Source organism: Passer montanus, unplaced genomic scaffold (genome assembly GCF_014805655.1).
Source record: "Passer montanus isolate IOZ18808 unplaced genomic scaffold, ASM1480565v1 scaffold41, whole genome shotgun sequence".
Classification (NCBI taxonomy): Eukaryota; Metazoa; Chordata; class Aves; order Passeriformes; family Passeridae; genus Passer; species Passer montanus.
The window spans coordinates 5,839,403-5,863,846 of NW_024368930.1; the positions used below are offsets into that span (position 1 = coordinate 5,839,403).

Genomic DNA, 24,444 nt, shown 5'->3' on the forward strand with positions numbered 1-24,444 from the left:
GGAACAGGGTCCAGGCAAGATGTTTGCATTGATAACTGGGGTCCTTCCAGCCCCTAAGTGGAACCAGACCATCTCCTCAACAAACAACAACTCACAGTTGTTATTTGTAGCATTCAGTGCACGAGTTCAGCAACCTCCATCTGCCTTTTTGCTTTGTAAATTCTCTTTAGGGGGAGTTTGGGTGTCTGTGATGTGCAAAGGTGTAACCCAGGGTGCTTGGCTTGCACTAAGGTCAAATCCAGAAGGTTTAGGCATGGTGTGGGCACTTTGGGAAAGGCAGGTCAGGAAACAACACCCTGAACACAAGCACTGAAAACAGCTCCAGAATTTTCTGTGTCAAAGCAGGAATTTTTAATTCTGGATCTGAATTCCTTGGAAGCACAGGAGATAAGTGCTGATATCTTTCTCCTACTTTTAAAGAAACCTGTAGCAGCTCTGAGCAACATCAGAAAGCAGGAATTTCAGAAGAGGTAATTTGTGGTATTTACACAAAAGACAGTAACGACCCTCTCTGCTTTGTTCTATGAAGATTTGTTGCCCACTTTCTGCCCAGAGAGGCTGTGGCTGCCCCATCCCTGGAAGTGTTCAAGGCTGGGTTAGATGGGGCAGCCTGGGATAGTGGAAGGAGTTCCTGTCCATGCAGGGGTTGGAATAACATGCTCTGTTATGTCCCTTCCAACCCAAATCCTTCTGTAATTCTATTATTTAAGTGCTTCCTTTTGGTGTTATCCTTTGGTCTGTACATTGTGATGCTTTTAAGTACTTACAAGATTATAAAACAAAACTGCAAAGAGCTAACAAATGTTTGTTTAATGTGCAAAATATTTTGAAAACTCTGATTTTTTCCCCCATTTAACTTGACACTTCCAAAGGTATCCGTGTTTCCTGCTAAATGTCAATGCAAATATCTTAAACCTCAGTTGTGATGGGAGACTGATGCTGACAGTCCCTGCAGATGAAAATCTGGCCTCTGTAATGAGAAATGTCACTGTCAGTCATTCCCTCCTGGCAACGAGGACAAAATCTGTCCAGAAGAAGTTTTGGCAGGGAGCTGGGGGTCTCCCCCAGGAGCTCCTGGTGCTCAGGATCCCTCTCCCAGGGCTGGATCTCACAGCTGAGGAGCTCCAGCTCACGATTCAGCCTCTGGCCCTGCAGAGCTTCCAGATGTGCTCAATTTCCTAAAGCAGAGGGAGCACACCCCTCCGGGGCTGTGAATGGGAGTGAGCTGGGCCGGGCTGCCTTCATCCCGACTCTCAGGGTGGGCGGGAGCCAGGGCTTGCTGCTGCCTTCTAGGAAATCAGCCTGCAGCCTCCCGGACAGAGATTTGGTTTTATTTCATTAGCAAAGCCCCGAAAAGCCGATTGCTCCTCGCGTCCTCCTGCTCTCCACGCTTCATTCGGCGGCGCGAAGGGGCCGTGGGACAGGGAGGTGGGGGAATCCCATCCCATCCCTCTGTTCTCCCTCCCCTTCCTTATCCCTCCTGGCCGCTGGGAATCGCAGTCTTTGATCGCGCCGAGGAGCGGATGAGGCGCCAGGGCAGCTCCTGCCCCCAGCCCGGGATGTAGCCGGAGCCGCCGCCGTCTCCGAGAGGTCTGTGCCTCCTTCCCCCCGGGGCTGGCTGTGCAGGGATGCCGAGAGGGGCTTTGCTCTTTTGGGCATGTGTGCGTGTGCCGAGGAGGGGATTTCTGCAAGGTTTTGCTCTCTGGGAGGCTTGGAGCTGGTGCAGTGCTTGGGGTCGGGCAGGGGGGACAGGTCCCATCCTTTAGGGTGAGGTGGCTTCAAGGCACATTCCCTGACATCAGGCTAAACACTGCCAGGACTCGGTAACTCTTCAGAATTGTGGCTGTGAGAAATGCACTTTGTTTGTTGGTTTGATTTTTTTTTCTTCTTCTTTTTTTTAATCCTTTCCTCCCACCCTTCCTTTTCTGGTATTTTTTTTCCCCTTCTTTTGTGGTTGATAGTACCAAACTGCAGGATCCTGCTGCCAGAGAGTTCTTGTAAGGGTTTGTCACCTGTGTGGGTTTTTCCCTCCTGGAGGTGTGGGTGGGTTCAGCCTGGGTTGGGGGAGCTGCAAAAGCTCAGCCTAGAAGTGGAACTTGTTCCTGATTTTTTTTTTTTTAACCCACCCTTCCTTTTCTGGTATTTTTTTCCCCTTCTTTTGTGGTTGATAGTACCAAACTGCAGGATCCTGCTGCCAGAGAGTTCTTGTAAGGGTTTGTCACCTGTGTGGGTTTTTCCCTCCTGGAGATGTGGGTGGGTTCAGCCTGGATTGGGGGAGCTGCAAAAGCTCAGCCTAGAAGTGGAACTTGTTCCTGATTTTTTTTTTTTTAATCTGGTGCTGCTTCCACTTTTGTTCAGTAGTGGAACTGAGATAGAGAAACTTTCCAAGAGAAAGTAGAAGGGGGTTGATGAATTTGAATGTTTTTTAGTCTGTTTAGGTCCTTTAACCAGCAAAGCACTTGGGGAATGTGGGGCAGATTTATTCCCTGCAGTTTTCTGCCTGGGGCAGTCCCTGTCTCTTCTGCAGGGCTGTCCCTGGCACTGCTCATGAGTGGGACACGAGGTGACATTGCTTCTGCCAGCACTTCTGTGCAGAGACAGTGATGACCTCTGACATGAGGAAATGTCCCCAGACTGTGACTGTGGAGGATGGAAATAATTCACAGTGCCTGCAAATCCTCACCTTTAGTCCTGCTGATTTAAATATATGGCTGGCATTTTTTTCTTTGACTAAAGCAATTACTTCTGAAATTTCCTGTACAAAAAAAGGCTTCTCTGACTGCCTTAACCTCCAAATCTCCTCTGAGCACACAACTGGAGCAATGGAAAGTGGTGTGTCCCCCACACAGGCTCTGGAAATACTCACCACTTGCTCCATGTGCTGCTGTCTCCACATTCCTTCCCTGGGGGTGAGTGACAGGAGAGAGGCACCAGCGTGCTGTGGGCTCCCTGCCTGCCAGCAGGCTGCTGTCCCTGTGCTCCCCTCAGCCCAGGCTCCACGCTCAGCCTGGCTGGTGCCACCACTGATGGCAGAACTGGATGGGGAGGGACCACGGGGTCCTGGAGCTGGGGCTTGGGATGTGGCAGGTGAGTTGAGGAGAGGAAACTCCTCCAGATATGTGACTTCCACCACTTCAGACAGGTGCATTTCTTATTCCTGATTTGCAGGTAGGAAAATGAATGTTGGAGAGGAGGCAGAATGGTGATGGGTTTGCCTCTGAGGTGACAGAAGAGGTGAAGTCCCTGTTTCTTGCTTTAGTCATGGAAAAGATCCCACCCTGGGGTCTAACCGTGCCCAGTCTGGGTTAAAACCAGGATTACTGTGAGGGTGGGCAGGCCCTGGCACAGGGTGCCCAGAGAAGCTGCGGCTGCCCCATCCTGGGAAGTGTCCAAAGCCAGATTGGATGGGGCTGGAGCAACCTGGGACAGTGGAAGGTGTCCCTGCCATGGCAGGGGTGCAATAGATGAGCTTTAAGGTCCCTTCCAGCCCAAACCAGTCTGTGATTCTTTGATGATATTGAACTGACACAACAGGGTGGAAGCTCCTGCCTGAATCAGAGCCTGCAGTAAGCTGGATCAGTGCAGGCTGGGGGAGTTTATTATTCTGGATTTTGGGTCCCATATCACCCTGGTTAACATGAAAAGGTTCCACACAATCCAGTGCTTTTGCCAGAGTTTGGCATCCTGGTTGTCAGCAGTTGCACAGAAGTTTCAAGGAAATTAAGAGCGGTTTGGTGGCATTGCAAAATGGCAAAAATTAAATTTTAGTTCAAAGAATTTGGAAAATGCTGACTTTTTGCTGCTGTTTGGCACACATACCTCTGCAGCCAGGGCAGGCTCTGCTTTCTTGGAGGTGACAGTCAGGGTCCTGAAACCCACCTATCAAATGTTTGCTGTTTTTTATAAACAATGACCTCATTTTATGAGCTGGAAAAATAAAGCAAGTGTTTCCCATGGCTAAAGGCTTCGGTTACACTGCAGTTGTTCCATTCATCTTCAATAAATAAAAAAAAAATCACAGACAGAGAAGGGTGGTTAACAACTCCCTGTTACAACTTGCACGTTTTTCCATCCATTCTTCCAGCAATTTAGATCTGATTTAAACAGATCATGCCTGGGTCACTCACTCACTCATGTGCATATTTATTTTTCCTTGAAATTGCTACAAAGCTGCTGTGTTTGAGGGGAATCAGGCATTTGCCAGGAGCCTCTGCATACCTGTCCATCAAGGTGAAGAGAAGTGAAATGTCCCTGCAGGAGCGAGTGCAGGGCTGGTTCTGCCAGAAGCAGTGAGGCTGAAATGTGGAGCACAGAGATGACAAAGGGCCAACAACCTGTGCTTAAAACTTGGTTTGCTGAGAGCCAGATGGGAGGTGGCACTGCTTCCATCAGGGTGGTTTTCTGCTGACCCAAAATTCCCGACCCAAACTGAACAGCACAGAAATCCAGGCTGGCAAAGCCAAGTGTGGGAGCTCGAGGTCCATGGGCTGGGGCTGGCAGTCAGCTTTGGCCATGCTGCTGAGGTTATTTCTGAATCAAACTGATCCTCAGCCATGGGTAAGTCTGTCCTGTCTGCTTTCAGTCTGTTCAGGTCAACAAATTAGAGCAAAACTATCCTAACAAGTCCTGGATATAACTTCTTGGGAATGAAATAAGAAATAAACCCCTTCTTTGTAAGCTGTTCACATACAAACTCCACTGGATCTGTGGATCCCTCCTGCCGCAAAATCGCTTTATCACAGCAACTGATGTCATTAAATTTGTGGTTTGAGGAGCCTGGCTGCTCCTTTCTGTGCTTCTTCCTTTGTGATTGGTGTGTGCATCCCAGGGACATGAGAAACATGCTCTCTGTATACCTGGAATGACTGTGGTCATGATAACCAGAATTAATTACTTCTGTACAGTTTAAACCAGAAGTTATTCTGGAATCTCTCATGTGCCAGTGTTGATTTCCATGATCAGAGCAGAGCCCATCACGGGGAGTTCCACTGCTGAGATTGTCCTGCCCAGAGAGCAGTGCCCAGCCCCAGGCACAAGCAGGAGGAGAGGAGTGGTCCCCACCACTTTTATAAACACAGTTTAGTCCAAGGCACTGAACAGTTATATTGGAGGGATCAAAAAGATAAAATAATGTGTAGGGATTGCAGGAAAATCTGTGTGTTCTTCTCTACCCACCCTCTCAGTGCCATCAGTGATGCCCAGAGCTTGTGGTGCCTTAAAAGAGGATGGACAAAACCTGGATTTTGATGTGGTGAAATACAGCTTTTACTTCTGTAAAAGTTCTGCCATTTGTCCTTTTGTAGGTCCTGCTCACAATGCTGATTCATACTTGGTTCTTTCTTGCCTGCCTGCCTGTGGTGAGCCATGTCTGGGGACGAGTGGGCCAAGGTAAGGAGCCTGCCTGCCCTTGTGGGGTGTTCCCGAAGGTTTGTCTGTCCCTGGGATAGCCCAGCTCTTCCTGCTGGCTGTGACACCACTGCCAGGGGCATTCCCAAAGCCAGGCAGCATTCCAGGGGCTGCTGTGCTCTGGGGGCTGCTGGTGAGGCTCCAAACAGCCTTTCCCAAGCATGAAGAGCAAAGAGGGGTCAGGGGGCCCATCTGGGGAGAGCCCCTGCATCCCTCCCCACCCTGCCTGGCCTGTCCTCATCCCTGGCAGCAGTTCAGCCACTCCCTTGCTTCAGGGATGCATTTCAGCCTGTGCAAGCAACGAGGGGCTTGTGTGATCTGTGGGAGCCTGAGAAACAGGAGGAAAAAGGCTGTTGCTTCTTTAGACACCGCACCTTCCTGCTTTGGGTGTTTGTGGTGAGATGTGGTGCAACATCTAGGTGAGAAAGCACGAGGTGATTCCTCTTGTATCATCCTGCTCCCCAAAGTGACCAGAAAATGCCCACAGCACCTCAGCACAGCCTTTCTGATGTGGAAGAGCCACCTTTAGGTTATGTCTGAAGAGCACAAAGGTTTCCAGAGAGGTGGTGGCACTGCAGGGACAGATGTGTCTCCCTGCTGGGTATCTTCCAGACTTCTGCAGTTAAGCCTGGGCTTAACTCCCTGTGAGCTGGAGAGCAAGGTTACAGCATCAAACAGTGCACATCTAACACAGGGCAAGGAAACAGTGGAGCTTTCATGGCCCTGGGATCATTTGCATCCAGCACATAATGGTGCTTTAGAGGATGATGTCCTTTCTGGTCTGTCTGGGGACATTCTTGTCTTTTTAGCTTCTGGGCTCCTAGAGTGATGCCCAAGGAGCTGGACCACACTTGGCCAAAAGAAGACAGCTCCATGTTTAATCTAACTATGAATCCCCCTCATTGTTCCATGATCTTTTACCATTTCTCTTAGGCATGATTTTAGGATTTGCTTTTTGCCCTTCACCCCTCTTTCCCCTGTTTTCTTTCTTCCTCTTCAGATTTGCCTGGGGTGAGATGTGAATCTGAGCTTTGTTTCCCCAAAATAGTTATCTGCTTGTTGGGCAGCCTGCAGGAAGTCTCTGCAAGGAAAGGTTAAGGCACAAAGGTTGAGCTGAGACAAGCAGGAACCTCACTGCCAGCTCTCACTGCTTTCCTGGGTGGTGACATCATGGCAGGGATGTCAGGAGGTGTCAGGGCATCGTGCAAGACCAGATTAGGGAGCTGAGGAGCCCTGGGTAACAATTTGGCAGCCCTGAGCAGAAACTCCGGGTCACTCTAAGATTTATTTTTTTGTGAATAATTGTAAAGGGAAAAAGATTGGTAACAGCTGCAAATGAGGGGAGCACTTGGGTGCAGATGTTTATGGTGTGCTCACTCACTGCAAATCAGGGCATCCTGCTGGAAAGGCAGCTCTGGGCACAGTGTCAGAAGGAGGGGAGAGAAATCTGCTGAGTTGCCATCCTGCATCCAGCCGAGTGAAAAAGTTTTATATGGTGACATTTGTGTGACAGGAATCATGGATTCTAGGAGTGACACATGGGCTCAGACATCTAGCTGGGGTTAACAGATAGCTGTGAAATCTGGAGATGATAAAGGAATGTGCTCTTTCTTCTCTTTACCTCCTTGTCTGATACTATTTTTTCCCTCAGGATTTGTCATTTAGTTTGCAGCTCCCTGCAGCAAACTGATACAAGCTGGTGCCCATGAGTTATGGTCCTGCCAGGAGCTGTTATTTACACTTTATCAGGTTTTCTTCTATGTTTTTTTTTTTTTTTTTTTTCCTTCTTTCTAAACCCAGCTGGTCCTTGGAGCTGCCTCTGAAATGATCATTCTGCAGAAGTGTGGCATCCACCACCTGGGGAATTTCTGCATTTCTCAGCAGCCCAAGCCTATTGAAGAGCTGGCCTGAGCCCACTTATCTGTTTGCTGCCCTCCCATTCCACGTGTTTGCACTGAACACACTTGCTGTAAAAAAACATTGAGCCTGAAAGCTCTGGGAGAGCCCTTCAAGACAGGAAGAGTTCAGAGAAAGCCCCCACCTGTGGGGAGCTGCTTTACCTTTCTGCAGGGCTGTAAACGAGCACCTGAGAAACTTCTCCTTGCACGGGAGGCTCCAGGCCTGCAGAGGTGCAAGGGGACTGCAGGAGCTGCCCCGCAGCCCCAGGGGATGCTGAGGACTTGCCTGGGGTGGGGAAGGTTCCCTTTGTGCTAGAACTATGCCATGTCCTCAGGGGAATCAGCACACGGGGATTTTGTGGCAGGAATTCCAAAGGGCTGGGAACACAAACCCTGTGAGGAATCCTGGGGAGCTGGGGGTGTTTAGCCTGGAGAAAAGGAGACTCAGAGGTGACTTTATCACTCTCTACAACTTCCTGAAGGGTAGCTGTGCTCAGGTGGGGTCGGTCTCTTTCTCCAGGCAGCACTGACAGAACAAGAGGTCACAGTCTCAAGCTGCACCAAGGGAAATATAAGTTGGATATTAGGAAAAAGGTTTTTCACAGAAAGTGATAAAGTTCTGGAATGGCTGCCCAGGGAGGGGGGGGAGTCACCATCCCTGGGTGTGTTTAACAAAGCCTGGATGTGGCACTGGGTGCCAGGGTTTAGTTGGGGTGTTGGGGCTGGGTTGGACTCGATGGTCTTGAAGGTCTCTTCCAACCCAGTGGCTTTGTGAATTCTGTGATTCTATGAATTGCACCCATAACAGCATGGACACATCTCCTCCTCCCCAGGGTCAGGCCGGCTGAAACTCACAGTCCTTTCAGAAGACAGGCTCCAGATGAAGTGGAAAGAGACTGAGGGGAACATCAGTGGCTACAAAGTTCGGGTAAAGCCCATGGCAGGTACGAGTCCCAGCAGAGATCCCTGTGTGAGAGGGGGACTGAGCTCCACCTTTTGTCTGGAGCACAGCAGGACCTAAAAATGAGCATTATTGAGACCTGAAGGGAATAGAGACAAGGCAGAGGGAGTCACCCACAGCCTGCTCTGTTTCCAAGGGTTGGTTTCACTGGGCTGTACGTGCAGCAGTGACAAGGAGCCTCTCTGGCCACTGTGGGAGCAGTCTGTAGTGCCACCCAATGCAGGCACTGCCCCTTTTTCACTCCTTCACAGGAAAGAGAGGCAATTCAGCCCTCTTCATCCCAGGGGAAAGGTTTAGCCAGAAACGCTGTTCTTTGGGACTCTGTAGACAAAAATGAAACAGGTTCCTTGCCTGGCTCTTCTGTGGAGCTCCCAGCTCTCCCAGCACTGCAGGGACAAGGAATGGGAAGTTTTTGACCCTATTTGCATGGGTGGGCTCATCTCTCTAGCTCCTTACCCCTACTCCCTGATTTCAGGTGCTGAACCTGGCGGTGTTGGAAGGACACGATGTCCCTCAGCTGGAGGAGGGGCTGAGCCATCCTCAGTTGTGGCTGGCATTTCATTCCCGGTCGCTTTCCCAGTGAGCCGGAAAAGGGAGCTGCGGAGCAGGCGGCAGCTCCTGTGATCATCCACCCGTTTTTAGCTCAGCCCCACCTGTTTCCCAGCCTGGAGCAGCAGGTTTCTCATTCCTTGCCTGCCCTGCTCCTCCCCAGAGCCTCAGCTCAGCAGAGATCGATGAGCATCCCGGGAATGCAGGGAATCCCCACCGGCGCTCCCAGCACATGCCTGAGGCTTTCCCTCTCAGGCTGGGGAGTTTCCAGCCCCAGGCAGGAGCACAAGGATGGCTGGGTCAGAAACACATCCATCTCCATCATTTAAAGCTTGCAGAGCTTTCCTACAGAGGGGTTTAGGGAGCTGTTGTGCTCTCTGTTCTGGCAGCATCACTGCCTTGCTCCCTCTGCTCACTGCCCTGCCAGCACAGAAACCCCCAGCTCCTGGCTGCTCAAGGCATCCCAGCCCCAGGACAGGGTGCAACAGCTTGGGACATGGCTGTGGGGGGCTCTGGAAACAATGCCAGCCCCAGAAATGAGCTGTGCCCTTCAGGCAGCTGCTGCCCTTGCAGACAGATGGGGCAGAGGCAGCACAGCTGGGGTAAGATGAGTCCAAGTGCCAGTGGTGACCTCCAGAGACTCTGAGTCACTTGCTCATTTTGTCACCATGACCTCAATCAGCTGGGTGTTTTCATAAGCAGTTGCCAGTCTTTACACTCTGAACACCAGCTTTTCACTCAACAACTCCTTGGGAAGCTGGTGAGAGTTGCACTAATCCTGGGTGGGAAGTAATTCTCTAATTTGGGCACGTACCAGGGATTTAAAAAACCCACCTCAATCTTCCCAACTCTACATTGAAGAAAAAGAGTAAAAATTAGAGCTCCTCAAAATTTAAAACATGAATAGGAGCTGACTGCAGTCCCTAGGCAGACATTCCCTGCATTTCAGTGCTGCTTTTGCTACTGTCAGCTTGAATCTAAGCTCTGACAGGCTCTGAACTGTGGCTTCATCCCACCTCAGGGGACTCGGAGCAAGAAGTCATGCTGAAAACCAAGACTCCCAAAGCCACAGTGGGAGGGCTGAGCCCCACCAAGGAATACACCCTGCAGGTCTACGTGCTCAATGGCTCCCAGGAAGCCCTGTTTGCCAAGAGGAAATTTGTGAGTAAGTGGAGAGGGCTAAATTTTACCACTCAGAGCTCCTGAGGCTCTTGGGGTTGTGGCTGCTCTGGCCCATCCCCTGCAGATTGTTTGGCAATCCCAGAGCCTGGTACTATTTTGGTTGGAAGGTTAGAAAGGGAGATGGGGAAAACCCAGGGGATGAGGGAGGGAACTGTGGCTCACAGGCCTGTCTAGATGGGCAATTTCTCTATTTTTGGTCTTCCTACAGTAGAGGAGCTCAGAAATGCATCCCTGACTAGAAACAACCGAAGGAACGCAGGAGCTGCGTCAGGAAAGAATCTCACCTCCTCAGCAGCTGAGCACAGTGGGGTGGCTGAGGCCACCCCACCACCCCTGAACACTGCCCTGTCACACCCAGGTGGGTGCTCTCACCATCCTGGAGTCACAGGGGTTGATTTTGAGCCATGGCCTGTGCCACGCTACCACAGCTGGAGCATTCAGCTGTCCCCAAAACCATTCCCATTTCCTCACCACAACCTCCCTTCATCAGAGATATTCTTACAGTGAGCCTTGCTAGCCTGATCTCATCCTTTGCATACGATTCTTAGCTACAGAAACACAGTAAACCACATAAGAATATTTGCTCCTCATTCCAGCCAAGTTGAAAATACACGTCCAGGTACCCAAATTCAGCAGATGCAAACTGATCCTTTAACTGAATGTGGTTCCTTTGAGAACAAGCTGCTCCCTGAGCACTAGGGCTGATGGTGCTTTTTTCCCTAAGCTCTGTGTCCCAGGACTGGCTGCAGGGGCTCTACAAGAAGGATTTCCTCAACCTCCCTGGCTGAGGACTGTATGTAACTACAGAGTCTCGTGTTTCCATGGGCTCAGAAGGGAATTCCACCTGTTGATGGAAGAAAGATCCATCAGGGCCATTATCCAAAAAGTCTTGCAGTAGCTCAGGGTGTTTGCAAGTCACAGATTGCTGAGCCCTGGAGAGCAACTGGGTATGAGGTGCCATGGGATGTTTTCCCTGATTTATATTTTATAAACATTCATTGTTTTTCATCATCAAAGATAATGGGAAGGACACACTTGTTGATGTGACCCATTTTTAACATTAGCTCCTGAGCACACACACATTCCTACCTCTCAGACAGGTATGAATGAAGGTGGTGACAGTCTATTCCATAAAATTGTAGGAATTTTACCCTTTCTGAGCCCCCTACATCTGTGCCAAATGTGGCTTAGCTCAGCTGAGGAGTGGGATTGCATGGAGATAACACAGTTAGGGACGAGGGGATTTTTCTCTTTGGAGCACAGCAAAGGACAGAGCTGAAAAGAAAAGGCAGAAGGGGATTCAGCCAAAGAGCTCAGGAGAAACGACAAGAAACCAGCCCAGTGTGGAGGCCAGCGTGACAGAAACAGCATCAACAACCCCAAAATCATCCCAGCACACTCCTGCAAACGCAGAGCACGAGTCTCCAGGAAAAGAAAAACCCTCAAAGGATTCATTGAGACGAGGTGAGAGGGGGTTCAGACATGTCTTGCTCCTTCTCCTCTGCTGCTTTCCTGAAGCTCATTGAATTCAAGCTTTCCAGCCCACCCTCTGCCCCCCCAGAGTACAGTGCTGCTGGTTGTGTTTCCAATCCCTAGCTCATGCTTTGGGAGTTGTCAGAGCTCACTGGAGAAATTTGGAGTCCTGTAGAACAACATGAATTCTCAGGAAAGCTGGAATTAGGCCAAAAATTCCTTCCAGATGATTTAATTTATTGATTTTAATTGATTTGGCACCATTCCCTCTTCACGTTGTCATCTCCCCCTGCTTCTGGCAGATTCATGTAAGCATTTGTGCTCTTCAGCAGAGCACCCCCAGCCATGGACCTTTCCAAGGTGTTTCCTTTCCAAGCACCAGGGGTGTTTGTTACCCAGCCTGTTCTTTGTGTTTCACAGATATCTGATCCACGAGGATCCTTCAGATTCAGTTGAGATTGTGGTGGCTCCCAGCTCTGCTGTAATGGTGGGAATGGGATGGGCCAGAGCATCCCCTCTGGCCCAGCAGAAATCCATGTCTGTGAGAGGAGACACACCTCCTTGGAGCCTGATAAATCTTAGTGGGATCATCTGTTTCCCCTCCGCCAAAGATGGAAAATTCCCCATCTGAGAAATACTCAAGGAAGATGCATCCAATTAGCAAAATGCCTTATCTTATCCTCTGCTGAGCTGAAGGCTGGGGTGGGGAGGAAGGCTGAGCTGGAGCTTCCATGGTGCTAGCAGGTTTTTACTGAGAGATTGGATTTAATATAAAGCCATGAAATAATTGTAGCCCACAGGGGATCTCGTGATGGAATGGAATTAAGCAATCACCTGCAATTCTTGGAGACTTAAGCTAGATAAAAGGAAGCACTGGGCTGGGGCAGAGATGGAATGGAGCTGACAGCTTGTAGAGAGCAGTGCTGGGGTTAGCACATGCTTCCTGACAGCTTTAACCCCTTCTTTGCAGAGGTGCAGCTGCACACCACTCCATTTCGAGGTGCTGAGATGGGTTATCCTTGGCTCCATGGATTTCACAGGACGCTGACATGTGCCAGACTGGCAGATGGTCCATTCCACCATCTAGACAAGGCCTTGCACAGCAGATTTGATTTTTATCTTAAAGATGAAGCAGGTTTTCCTCCTCACAATTGCTTCTCTCATACCAAACCTTTCCCCTGCAGGCTCCCAGTTTCAGTGTGACACACCTGCCATGACTGACATTGTCCTGCTTGTGGATGGCTCCTGGAGCATTGGGCGCAACAATTTCAAGCTCATTAAAGAGTTCCTGAGCAATTTGATTTCCCCATTCAGTATTGCAGAAGACAAGATCAGAGTAGGTAGGACATGCTCCTGTTTCCTGACCTTGGGATGTTGATGTTTGAAGGGGTCTTGGTCTCTTGTCCCCGTGGTTATGTGCTCCTTTTGGTAGCTGTTATTTCTTTAGGAGGGGGTCCTTGAGCTGCTCTTGGAAGCTTTTCCCATCTGGCAGCAAGCTCTGGCCTCTAGTGGCTGTGAAAAATATCTGCAGAGTGAACAGCAGCGCTGTCTTTGGGCAGCCCTAGGTCGGGTGGTGATGCTGAGATACTTTTGGGATTTCCTGCCATCTCTGACGAGGTGCTCAGCCACCAATGCACTGAGTGCAGCCCCACTGGGGCTGCTGTGAGTTCAGCAGGGAATGGGGCTGCTCCCAGCTCTGAGGGATGCTGACAGCCAGGCTGTACATGAAATAGGATGGTGTAAATCCTTCTCAGCCCTTGCAGCTGATTGTTTGCCCTGGATTCACCTTGACACCTTATCAAATACCTGTGATCATCATGACAGGAGTGTGTACCCCTCTACCATGTGGGATCTGAGGCATCGCTTTGCTGCCATGGCAGGACCAGAGAACCACAGAATTGTGGAATATTCTGATTTGGGAGGGACCCATGAGTCCAAGTCCTGGCCCTGCATAGAACACCCCAAAGATCCCACCCTGTGCCTGAGAGCATTATCCAAACATTCCTTGAGCTCTGTGAGGCCTGGAACTGTGACCACTGCCCTGGGAACCTGTTCAGTGCCCCACCACCTCCTGGGGGAAGAACCTTTTCCCAATACCCAGCCTAAACCTCCCCTGACTCAGCTTCATGCTGTTTTCTCAGAACCATGCAGAAAGTGGAGTTAGAAGCCCCATCTGCTCACCCCCAGTCCCTGTCATTATTGGTGTCATCTTCCCTCCCAGTCCTGACACCGGTTCCCAGAGTGTGCCTCCTGCAGCTCACCTGGGCTGGCACGATGCCCATGGCTCCTGTCTTCCCCAGGGCTGTCCCAGTACAGCAGTGACCCCCGCACAGAGTGGGATCTCAGTGCTTACTCCACCAGGGAACAGCTGCTGGAGGCCGTGAGGAATCTGCGGTACAAGGGCGGCAACACCTTTACAGGTAACTCCACCTGGCAGGGCTCTAAGCAGTGGGGGAAGCTGTTCCCATGAATAATGAACTCTGTGGGGACTGTGGCCCCACTACTGGGGAGCAGAGAAAACAGTAAAGGCATGGGGTTTTTTTTTTGGAAGTCTGTAGCACAACCTGCATCTCTGCCCCTCCCCAGGTCTAGCACTGACCCACGTCCTGGAGCAGAATCTGAAACCAGATGCTGGTGCCCGGCTGGAGGCTGAGAAGTTGGTAATCCTCCTGACTGATGGGAAATCCCAGGATGATGCCAACCTGGCTGCTCAGACCTTGAAAAACCTGGGCATAGAGATATTTGCCATTGGTAAGATCACAGCCATTGATAAGCTGTAGGACAAAGCCAACCTATTTTTGGTCATCTTCAAATTGAAGGTTGTGTTCCCTCAACTTTGACAGAAGCATCCTGAGGCTGTAGAACTGAGGTAGTGGGTGAGACTTCATTGCACTGTGGCTCAGATGAAAATTAACTCATTTATTCAGCCCAAGCAGTATCTTCAAAGTGTATATTTTTTTTGGAGAAAACATTCACATGAGAGATTTCACACCTCCCATCTAAAGACCTTTGGGAGCCTCAGGGACCAGTGCCATGAAAACAATATTCTCAGCTGTGGAATTGGGCAAAAGAATGTTGTATTGGGGATGGCAGAAAACCTCCTGTATAATTACTGCCTCTCACAACTTCCCATTTTTCTGAAAAACAACATTATCTGCTTTTCACTGTCTGCCAGCAACACCGAGACACGGAATGGCCTTGAGCAGCTCTGGCCCTGAAGAGCACACGTGGTCTGCTGGAGACTGATACATGAGCAATAAAGTTACATAAAAACTCCCCTAAAATTGCAATCTCCAAAAGTTTAAATGCTAATTTATGTTAGGGACATGCAAGTGAGGTTTTATTGCATGGGGTTGTGCAGGTAAGTGGCATTTATGGAGGAAGAAAAGCTGCTGAGCCTCCTTGGACAGTATTAGGGAACCTTGAACTAAGCTTTGGGAAGCAAAATGAATTTTACTGTGGAGCTTGGTCAGCAGAGAGTTAATGAGGAGGGGGAGCTGAAGGATGGGGATGCTGTGTGATGGAGAAGTTCTGTTATATAAAAGGGCTGCTTTTTGCTCATCCCTGACTGTTGAAATGCAATGTGATGAACAACAGGCTCTCTGTGGGGAGCGCTGGCACCTCATAAATATAAAATGGTTATTTGTTCATTCAGCCTCTCATCTGTTTATGCCAACTGCATCTCGGGTTGAAAAACATCTACCTTTCTGCTAGCCAAGCCTGCAAGTGGTGAGGAGGCAGGAAAACAGCAGGAAGATTCACCAGGCTGCCTCCAGGCCACTAAAACCCTTCTGAGCAGAAAGCTGGGCTGAGGTGGTCGGTACAGGAAAGTTGCTGCAGGAAAAGCCACCACGCTGCCAGTGGGGTGGCTGGGAGGCCGTGCTTGGAGAGCAGGGTGGTGGGGAGCCCTGTGTGGGGCGTTTCTCAGGCTGGTTCTCTTGTGGCAGGGGTGAAGAACGCGGACGAGGCGGAGCTGCGGCAGGTGGCCTCGGAGCCGCTGGAGCTCACCGTCTACAACGTGCTGGACTTCCCCCTGCTCAGCTCCCTGGTGGGCAAGCTCACACGGGTCCTGTGCACCAGGATCAAGGAGAGGAGCCACAGGGAAACCGCAGGTGAAGTGGGACCTCCCTTCCTGCCTCTCTTGGAGGAGAAAATCACCTAAGGACAGCAATTACCATTGTAGGGAAATTCCTTCTCTCTTCCTTTAGCATATGGTGTGATAAATGTGTTGTATCCATCTCCTTTTCTGAGTTTCTTCCAACCAAAAAGAGGCAGAAAAAGCAGAAGAACTACCATGAAAATATACTAGGGAAGGAGTATGGGGTAAATGTGGAGGTAGGATGAGGAGATGTTAAAAACACCTATACACTTTTTTTCACCACTAAACTTTGAATGTTGGATCTCCAAGGCATTTTCAAGTTCAGATCAAGCAGCCATTTCTTTTGTCTGCTGGAGAACAGTTTGCATGATGAAGAGCATGAAGAACCCCTCCAGATGTTAGCTTAGATCCTCAGGAGAAATATTGTGTACATATTTCTATCCCTTTTTGCTCTAAGATTGACATAAGCAGAATGGGAACATCTAAATTTCAAACATAACTTTATTTTAATGCTCTGGACATTCGTGTAAATAAATTCATTTATTCTTATTGATTTGTATTTGACATAAATAGACATTTGACAAAGGTGAAGGTTAGGCTGAAGAAAAATGAGCTTCTTCAAAAAGAAACCAAAGTAATTTTTGCTTCATAATTTTGGCAATTTTTTGTGATTGAGGAATGCAGACTTGTATTGAAGAATTATTTGCAGCACTCAGAAAAATACACAGCCTGCTCTTTATGGAGTATTTATGTTCTCTGTACACCCAGTTTTAAAATATTTATTTCAGAGTAGTCTGGAACAGTTTCTCTACTCTATAGGGAAGGAGCCTGCAACTTGATTTGAAAAATGTCACTCATATTTATGAGCTGGAAAGTATGTTTGGCATGAGAAGTGTGAATGTAAGAAAATAACTCTGTTTTTAATTCCTAGGCAGCGCTGTGAAAGACACCCCTGTGAACACAGGTCCCCAGCTCAGCCCAACTGACCTGAAAATATCTGCTGTGACCTCCAAGAGCATGCGCTTGGCCTGGAGCCCTCCTCTGAGACCACCAAAGAAATACAGGGTTGTGTATTATCCGTCCAAGGGTGGGACTCCCAAAGAGGTGAGAGACCTTTCCCTGGACACCTGAGACTGCCACAGCTTCCAGATGGTGGCTGGGAATTTAAGTAGGCTTAGGTGGACAAAAAGAGGGTGGGACTGGGACATCAGTTAAGCCAGAGAAGAATTTAAATGTACAATGAATGTAAATGTGATGAGGTAATAGGGTGACAAGGTTGATTTTTCTCTTAGTCAGTGTTATCCCCTCCCTAAACCATGTGTTTTGACTCAAAGAGGACACTCGGATACAGAGAGCTGTCCAAGAATACTCATCTGTGATGGATGTGATTTAAAAAAGCAAATCCAAGTCGTGGATGAATTTCCATTGATTTCATTGAGAGCATGACTAGAGTTTTGTGCTCAGTGTTTGCACAAATCCCAGGCTTAGAGGACAGCAATCCTTTCTGCCTCTCACCTCTCTGTTTTTGAGAGATTTTAGCTAGCACAAAGCACCGAGGGCAACTGGACTTCATGATTCTGGGCACAGATCTGACATGGAGGAGCCAGGGATGGCCACTTCAGTTGTTCCACTGCCTGAAGAGCAGCAGCACCTCCCTGCCCTGACAGCGCTGCCCTGTGCTTGCAGGTGGTTTTGGAGGGAGCAGTGTCCTCCCTGCAGCTGTCCAACCTGACCTCGCACACGGAGTACCTGGTGTCGGTGATCGCCGTGTACGACAGCGCCGCGGGGGACGCGCTCAGAGGCGTCACCTCCACACGTAGGTCCTGAGTAGAGACAGCTCTGCTGGTGGCTGGTCTGGCCATCTCAGACCAGAGCCTGCCTTGTGTATTTCCCAGCTCCAGTTCAGCCTGCCTACAGCCCTCTTTATCTGCAGACACTCAGAACTCAACCAGACACGACCCTTGATCAGACTGTTCTTTGAGCAGCTGGTTGGGCCAGAGACCTCCAGGGGTCCTTTCCACCTACGTCATTCTGCAAAGCAGAATGTGGCAGTAACACACCCTGCTAGAAACATATTGCAACTCTTTGCTGCTTTTTTTATATTTTAAATCCATGGTCTCCAAGTGAATGAAACTTTCTGTAGCATAGAGACTGTGTTAGACATGGGGTTAGTGCCCACCAGCTTGCAGTAGCTGTTGTAAATCCCCTGGGTTTTGAGTTGTTTCAGACCTCATACACTGAAGGTACCTTTGTGCCTTATTTTTCTCCTTAGTGCCTTTGTCTTCCCCTCGCTCCCTGCGCGTCTCTGAGCTGAGCCACAACAGTCTGAGGCTGAGCTGGGAAGCAGCCCAGGGAGCCACACACTACCTGGTGCTCTGCTCTGCAGCCCCCGATGGAGCAGAGGACTACACAACAGAGGTAGAGTTTGTGATAATAGTGATAACATTATTTTTTCTCTGTCTGAGTTTAGTGCTAGCTCTAAGCTTTGGCAGTTGGTATCATGTGGTCAAAGAGTTTTTTCTCTCTCTGGGCTGAGTTTAGTGCTAGCTCTAAGCTTTGGCAGTTGGTATCATGTGGTCAAAGAAAAGAAAATGCATAATTATTGCCAGAAACAGCTTTCATAGAAGATTCTTTTTTTAATGGTTTGTCTCAAAATGATTTCTATCTGCAAGGGTTTCATGTGGGAAATTAAGTCAAGGGAGAGACCTGGCTGCTTCCTGAGGCATTGAACTCACATCCTTGCAGCCCCAAGTGTAATCACTGCATCCTCAAGGCTGTACATAAACATCTTGACTGTGTGTATCTTTAAATGTTAATTGAAAATGTGTTAGGGCGGATTTTGCTGACATCTGAAAACAGACCTACAACACTGTAGATGAGTAAAACAATGCTTGATGAATGGAAAATCCTTAGAAACATCTAAGAACCCTTTGTTGTGCATGTTAGTGCCTTATCTGGAGTACCTGTAGGCTGAGGATATGAATTTTAAAAAAACAAACAGAGTGGGGAGGAACATTTATTGCCTCTTTGACTAAGATTCCCCCTTTGAATGCACAGCATTAGGGACAATAGCAGGATGGTTTTCAAACCAGAAACAGCTAATATTCTAATTTCAGGGCATAACAATGGGATTTTTATAAGATCCAGAATACTTGAAGCAACACCAACATTCAAATTTTCACTTCAGCATGCTAAAACTTTTCCACAGTTACCTGACCTACTCCCTGCAAGAGTACAATGCTCCAGACCTATGGGATGTCTGCAAAACCAGCATTAAAATGTTCCCATCTTCTTATAAACCGTGCTCCAAGGGATGCAGCCTCCCAAATGTCCCCGTGGTGGCTTTCTGCGCTCGCAGGCAGCAGGACCGGGGCTGTGCCCGTGCTGTGCTGGCAGCAGATGGCAGCAGCCCGGCAGCGCTCCTGCCAGAGCTTCCCTTGGGTCTGAGAAAAGCGGGATCGCAGCTCTGAATGCCCCCAGAGCCAACCAGAGCAGCGTTTTGTGTGAGACTCAGGGCTCTGCAGAGCAGGGTTCGGAGGAGGTGCTGTGTGTCCCAGGGGCTGGGTGTCAGAGGGGCAGAGCGCTGCAGAGCACCTGCCCAGGTGGGGCAGGACTGGAGGAGAATGAGCAGAGACATCACCGAGGTCTGCAGTGTCCTCATGAGGGGAAGGGAGGGGCAGCTCCCATCTCTGCTCTGTGTGACAGGAGCCGAGGGAGCAGCTGGAGCTGTGCCAGGGCAGGTTTAGGTGGATATCAGGAAATGTTCCTTACCCAGGGGGTGGGTGGGCATGGGATGGTCACAGCAGCAGGGTGACAGAGGTCAAAGAGAATATGTACAACACTCTCAGGCACATGGTGGGGTTCTTGGGGTTTTCCTGTTCAGGAACTGGATTTGGACTCTGCTGATCCTTGCAAGTCCCTTCCAGTTTAGGATATTCTGTGATACTATGATTCTAAGACCATTCTAGAGTGGAGATGTCCCCTAAGTGTAACTAAAGGGTCCTTGACCTGTGTCTCTGTAAGGTCCTGCTGTCTTAAATACATTGGGAGGTACCCTAGGGCTGAAGGGTACCCCAAACCCCCTCTCTGTTGGCAGGTGAAGGTGACCCAGCCCGAGGTGCTGCTGCAGGGGCTGTCCCCCAACACAGGGTACTCCGTGGCAGTGTATGCCATGTATGGGGAAGATGCCAGTGATCCAGCCAGCATCCAGGAAACCACCTGTAAGTGCTGCTGCTGCTTACTGAGCTGTTATTGAACACTCAAGGCAGGAGAGATGTGTTCAGTGAGGCGCTTCCCATATTGTGCATGTGGTTTGTACACACGCTGCCTTTTCTGCTGGATCTGAAGCAAATACTGGTCCCCAAGGGGATTTCTAATTGCAGGGTAAGCTGTGAAAAAGGAGCGGTGTTCCCCTGGTAATAAAGGACCCCTGAAAGAGGGGTTCCTTGAAGTCTTTGTTGTCTGTGGGGGAAAAGGTGATCATCTGGCTGTTTCCTCACCTAAATCTGCAGCAGCCCTTCATAACCTCCCTGCATGTGGCAGTTTTGCCTCAGGTTTTAGCTTTTGTATTTTTCTGATTCTGTACTGCTTTAGTGTGTAGATCTGAGCTTCATATTAGGGGCTGGTGAGTTCTCTTCACAGAGTAGCAAAACAAAACAATTCCTTCTCTAGCTGGGGACCAAAGAAAAATTATCCAAATTTCAGGCCCAAGAGCATAAACAACAATGGACTGAAGAGAGAAAAACAAGATTGGGACTTCATAAGTTAAAGCTGTAATTGGACAATTAAGTCCAATATGCAAATGGAGCAGAACTTCTAAAATGTGAGGCTCCGTGACCGATTGTGCATTTTGTGACCATTTTGGTTCATCTTGGGTGTAGCCCTGGCTGAGCTCTTGTGCTGCCCAAGGTGCAACCATGGAGGCCTTTTAATAAATGCCTACTTTATTCTTTAACTCTGCCTAGCCTCTGTTCTAGGTCAGCCTTCCCCAGGCATCACAGTGAATAAAGGGAATATTTTCCTGCATAATGAACGAGCCTCTTAGTTCAAGGCGGGATCATCTAGGAGCAGCAGGAGGCAGCTCTTAGGGTGGCATTTCCTTTGTGCAGGCTCGGAGTGCTGTCACTAACTGTTGTTGCAGTGGCCTTGAGTCCTCCCAGGTACCTGAGCTTCTCGGAGCTGAGCCACGCGTCCGTGCGGGTCAGCTGGGAGCCCGCGGCCGCGGCCGTGCGCGCTCACCACCTCACCTACGTCTCTAGCAGAGGGGGCAACGCTGGACAGGTGAGTCCTCTAGAGCTCAAGGGGGGAGGAAAAGAAATTTGGGAAGTTGGATAACGCCCTGTTCTCCTTCAGCTGCGTGGGGCAGGGAGAGCTTGTGTGCTGGCGGAGTTTTAACTCTGAAAGGGGCGCTTTTGCTGCAGTTATCAACACCTCTGAGCTCTCTGCAGCTGTACCCTCTAGAGTCACAGGATGGTTTGGGCTGGAAGGGACATCATCCATCCATCTAGTCCAACTCCCCTGCAGTGAGCAGGGACATCTTCAACTAGATCAGGTTGCTCAGATCCCCATCCAATCTGGCCTTGAATTTTTCCAGGCATGGGGCATCCACCAGCTCTCTGGGTAACCTGTGCCAGTGTTTTACCACCTTTGTTGTAAAAATTTTCCTTATATCTCATCCAAATCTACATCTTTTAGTCTAAACTCAGGCCCCCTTGTCCTATAGCATCAGGTCTTGCTAAACAAGTCCCTAAATAAGCTCCCTTTAAAATACTGAAAGGCTGCAATAAAGTGTCTCTCTTTCTTCAGGCTGAACAAGCCCAAGTATCAGCCTGTCTCTTACAATACTCACACAACTCCCCCACTGCAGGTGGAAGTTCCTGGCACTGCAACATCCACTGTCCTGCGACCTCTGTCCTCCCTCACACAATACTTCATCAGTGTCAGATCCACATACGATGAAGGGGACTCCTTTCCAATTACTGGCAATGTCACCACCTGTAAGTAAGGAACAGAAACACTTCTGGTCTCAGTAGGAGGTGACAAAGTTGGTTTGTGTGTCTCTGAACTCGGATGTTTTGTGTACTGGCCCCAGCAGCTCGTGGCTAAAACTCTTGCACAGAGCACAGATGGCTGCTGTTCTTTGTGTGTGGAACATGTCCAATTGTGTTATGCTCAAAATGAGGTGGAAGGGATAAAGAAAAGAAGCAAATGAAGAAAAGCAAGATGTATCCCTAACCTCTGCATCCTTGAGAGCCCTGCTAGCCTTCTTCCCTTTACAAAACTGGTGTGATATCTGTGCTCCCCATAAACGAGATAACCTGTCTTAATTAGGGCTTTAAAAATAATTTACCCCTGTCTATCCTGATGACTGTTGTCATATGGGCCTGAAGAAGCAACAGACAGGCTGGTCTCAGACATCTGCTTGGCTGATGCTTTGCTCCCCAGCCATCTGCTCCCCACCTTGGCTCTGACAAGGGGCTGTCAGAGCCTGCACTTCAGCTCCTGTTCCTTGTGCACCCCTCAGTGAAGGTGCCCCCTCCTCGTGCTCTGAAGGTCACCGAGCTCTCTGGGAACAGTCTCCGCCTGCAGTGGGAAGCTGTGGCTGCCTCCGATGTGGTTGTCTATCAGATCAAGTGGAGCACAGCCAGTGGAGAGAAGCCTCAGGAGGTACGAGCCCACACACAGCTCTGGGGAGGCCGGGCTGGCTCTGAGCTCACCTGATGGAGTGGCAGAGAGCTGTGGAAAACTATTCAGGGAAATGCACCCCAGCAACTGAGCAGCTCAGCAGGATCCCTCCTGGGTCTGGCTTTCAGTGGAGCAGTCACCTTGAGGGCTGGGAGCAGGAGGGACAGCAGGGCAGAGTCCTGCAGGCTCTGGGAAGATTGCAGAAGTGTTCTGGGAAACCTCAAGGATGAAATTTAATAGGGACAAGCAGAAAGTATTAAGCTTAGGCAGGAATAATTAACCATAGGTATACAGGATGTAGAACAAATAGCTAAGAAGCAATTCAGTAGAAAAAGATCTGGGGTTGCAGAGGATCACCAGTCCCCAATGTCAAGATGTTGTGGATAAGAAAAAGACAGCACTCAAGTATTTATAGCTGGAGGTATTGCTTCTAAGGAGGTGAAGCATTTTCTCTTCTCAGTGCTAGGAAGCGCTGATTCTTTTGGGATACTGCTGTTTGGGAAGGGCGAGGTCCAAGTAAGGAGCACACAGAGGACAATGACCAGAGACAGAGCTGGTGCAGGTGTGGCAGGGATGGACCAGGTGCCCTCTTCCATCTGAAGCCCCTGTTTTCAGTATGAGGTCAAACAGCAGCTTAAACCTAGGCTTAATACCCAAGTCTCTCCAGAAATGAATGAGACCAAATAAGTTCTATTTGGGCTGGAACAGAGGGGTTCTGGGGGGGTTTCTGTCCCCAGCTCCCCTAGAAGCTGGAAACTCAGCAGAGGGACTCTGCTCCAGGCAGGCACTGCCTTGGGTCAGAGCTCTGTGCTGTGGTGCTGCAGGAGCTGCTGATCACAACTGGGCTGCCATGCACAGGCATCTGCTCTGAATTATTCACAGCTGGGATTTTGCCTTTGCTTACACACGTGCAACTCCAAACTCTGGCCCCAAAGCCCAGTGCTAACTCATTTGTGCCTAGGGACAGCCTGTGAGCCTGGCACCTGGGTGGCATGAAGCAGCCTGGGGATGCCTGGCAGTGGGGCTGACCCCTCTCCTCTCCTTCTGCAGCTCTCCCTGGCTGGAAATGTGGCCACAGCCGTCCTGTCTGGCCTGCAGAAGAACACTGACTACAAAATATCCATCTGGGCCTACTACAAAGATGGTGCTCGAAGTGACACCGTTTCTGTTCACCACAGGACCAGTAAGTGGCCAGTGCTGGGATCACAGCCCAGGGATGACAGACAGGGCAGGGCATCCCTCACAACTCAGCTCAGACACACCTGCAGCTCAGACTGGTCACCTCCAGCCCTGAAAACACAACCCCAAATGTCTGAAAAAAGATAGAGATGTTGAGGCTTCTGCCTGAAAATGCTCTCAGTCTGTCCTGAGAACGAGAGGCTCAGTCACATCAGGCTGGTGCACAGCTGGTAATCCCTCCATGCAGAACACATTTCATCCCTCCCCTGCCTCGGTGCAGTGCATGGATGGAAATGAATTCTGAGGTGTCCAGCTGAACGTGTCCCTGTGCTGTCTAAGCAATGGTTCTTGTTAATAAAATATTGCCTGGAGGGAGGGTGAGGGTTTCCTGAGCTCTGTCATTGCTGAGCTGGGCTCACTGAGGGCATTTACACATTTGGGAGGCAATCCTGCAGGCACGCTCTGCCTTGGAAGCATTGTCTAAATGTGGCTTTGTACAGGCAGGATATGAGGTTGAAAAGGATATGAGGTTAAAAAGTGGCACTCCCACAGGTCCTGGTAATTAATATTGCTGTAAAATGGCTTTGTTGGAAGTGAATGGAACACTTCAGCACAGCAGTCTTTCCTCCCCTCTCAGATCTCCTCCTCCTCTGCAGAATAAACTCATTTAGGCTGATGTTGAGCTGATGAAGCTTGAAGTAAGTGGTAATCTTGGAATAAGAAGCTCAGGTTTTATTAATAATAAATAATAAAACCATTTTTTAAAGGAAGCTACCTCAGACAAGTACCTTGGAGCTGCATATGGCAAAGAAAAAAGAAAAGCAAGCATCCTACTGATATATGATGACAAGAGGACAATTAGAGCTGTTTGGAGGCTGTAGGAAAATTAATTACTATGTTTTAAGCTGTGAATTATGAAGTGTCAGAGGAGCTTTCTCAGCCCAACAAAATGACACGTGACAGTGCCCTTCTAGGCACATTTGCACAAGGCAGTCCTTGCTGCCAGTCCTTTC

At 49.4% G+C, this 24,444-nt stretch overlaps 1 protein-coding gene across 2 annotated transcripts in view; it reads left to right on the plus strand.

Moving 5' to 3' along the window:
* The first annotated feature begins 1,476 nt into the window (after nt 1–1,476).
* COL20A1 (collagen type XX alpha 1 chain) overlaps nt 1,477–24,444 on the plus strand; it is a 52,062-nt gene continuing 29,094 nt past the window's right edge. The window contains exons 1-18 of one of the 2 annotated variants that reach the window (XM_039719231.1): nt 1,477–1,590; nt 5,304–5,388; nt 8,138–8,248; nt 9,836–9,979; nt 10,205–10,354; nt 11,260–11,460; nt 12,654–12,809; nt 13,770–13,889; nt 14,056–14,220; nt 15,417–15,581; nt 16,500–16,672; nt 17,255–17,384; nt 17,841–17,986; nt 19,665–19,788; nt 20,709–20,848; nt 21,435–21,564; nt 22,092–22,234; nt 23,303–23,435. In XM_039719231.1, coding sequence (XP_039575165.1) covers nt 5,316–5,388; nt 8,138–8,248; nt 9,836–9,979; nt 10,205–10,354; nt 11,260–11,460; nt 12,654–12,809; nt 13,770–13,889; nt 14,056–14,220; nt 15,417–15,581; nt 16,500–16,672; nt 17,255–17,384; nt 17,841–17,986; nt 19,665–19,788; nt 20,709–20,848; nt 21,435–21,564; nt 22,092–22,234; nt 23,303–23,435 — 2,404 coding nt within the window. In that variant the 5' untranslated portion in view covers nt 1,477–1,590; nt 5,304–5,315. The remainder of the gene's footprint in view (nt 1,591–5,303; nt 5,389–8,137; nt 8,249–9,835; nt 9,980–10,204; nt 10,355–11,259; nt 11,461–12,653; nt 12,810–13,769; nt 13,890–14,055; nt 14,221–15,416; nt 15,582–16,499; nt 16,673–17,254; nt 17,385–17,840; nt 17,987–19,664; nt 19,789–20,708; nt 20,849–21,434; nt 21,565–22,091; nt 22,235–23,302; nt 23,436–24,444) is intronic. The other variant, XM_039719233.1, reaches the window with a different exon arrangement.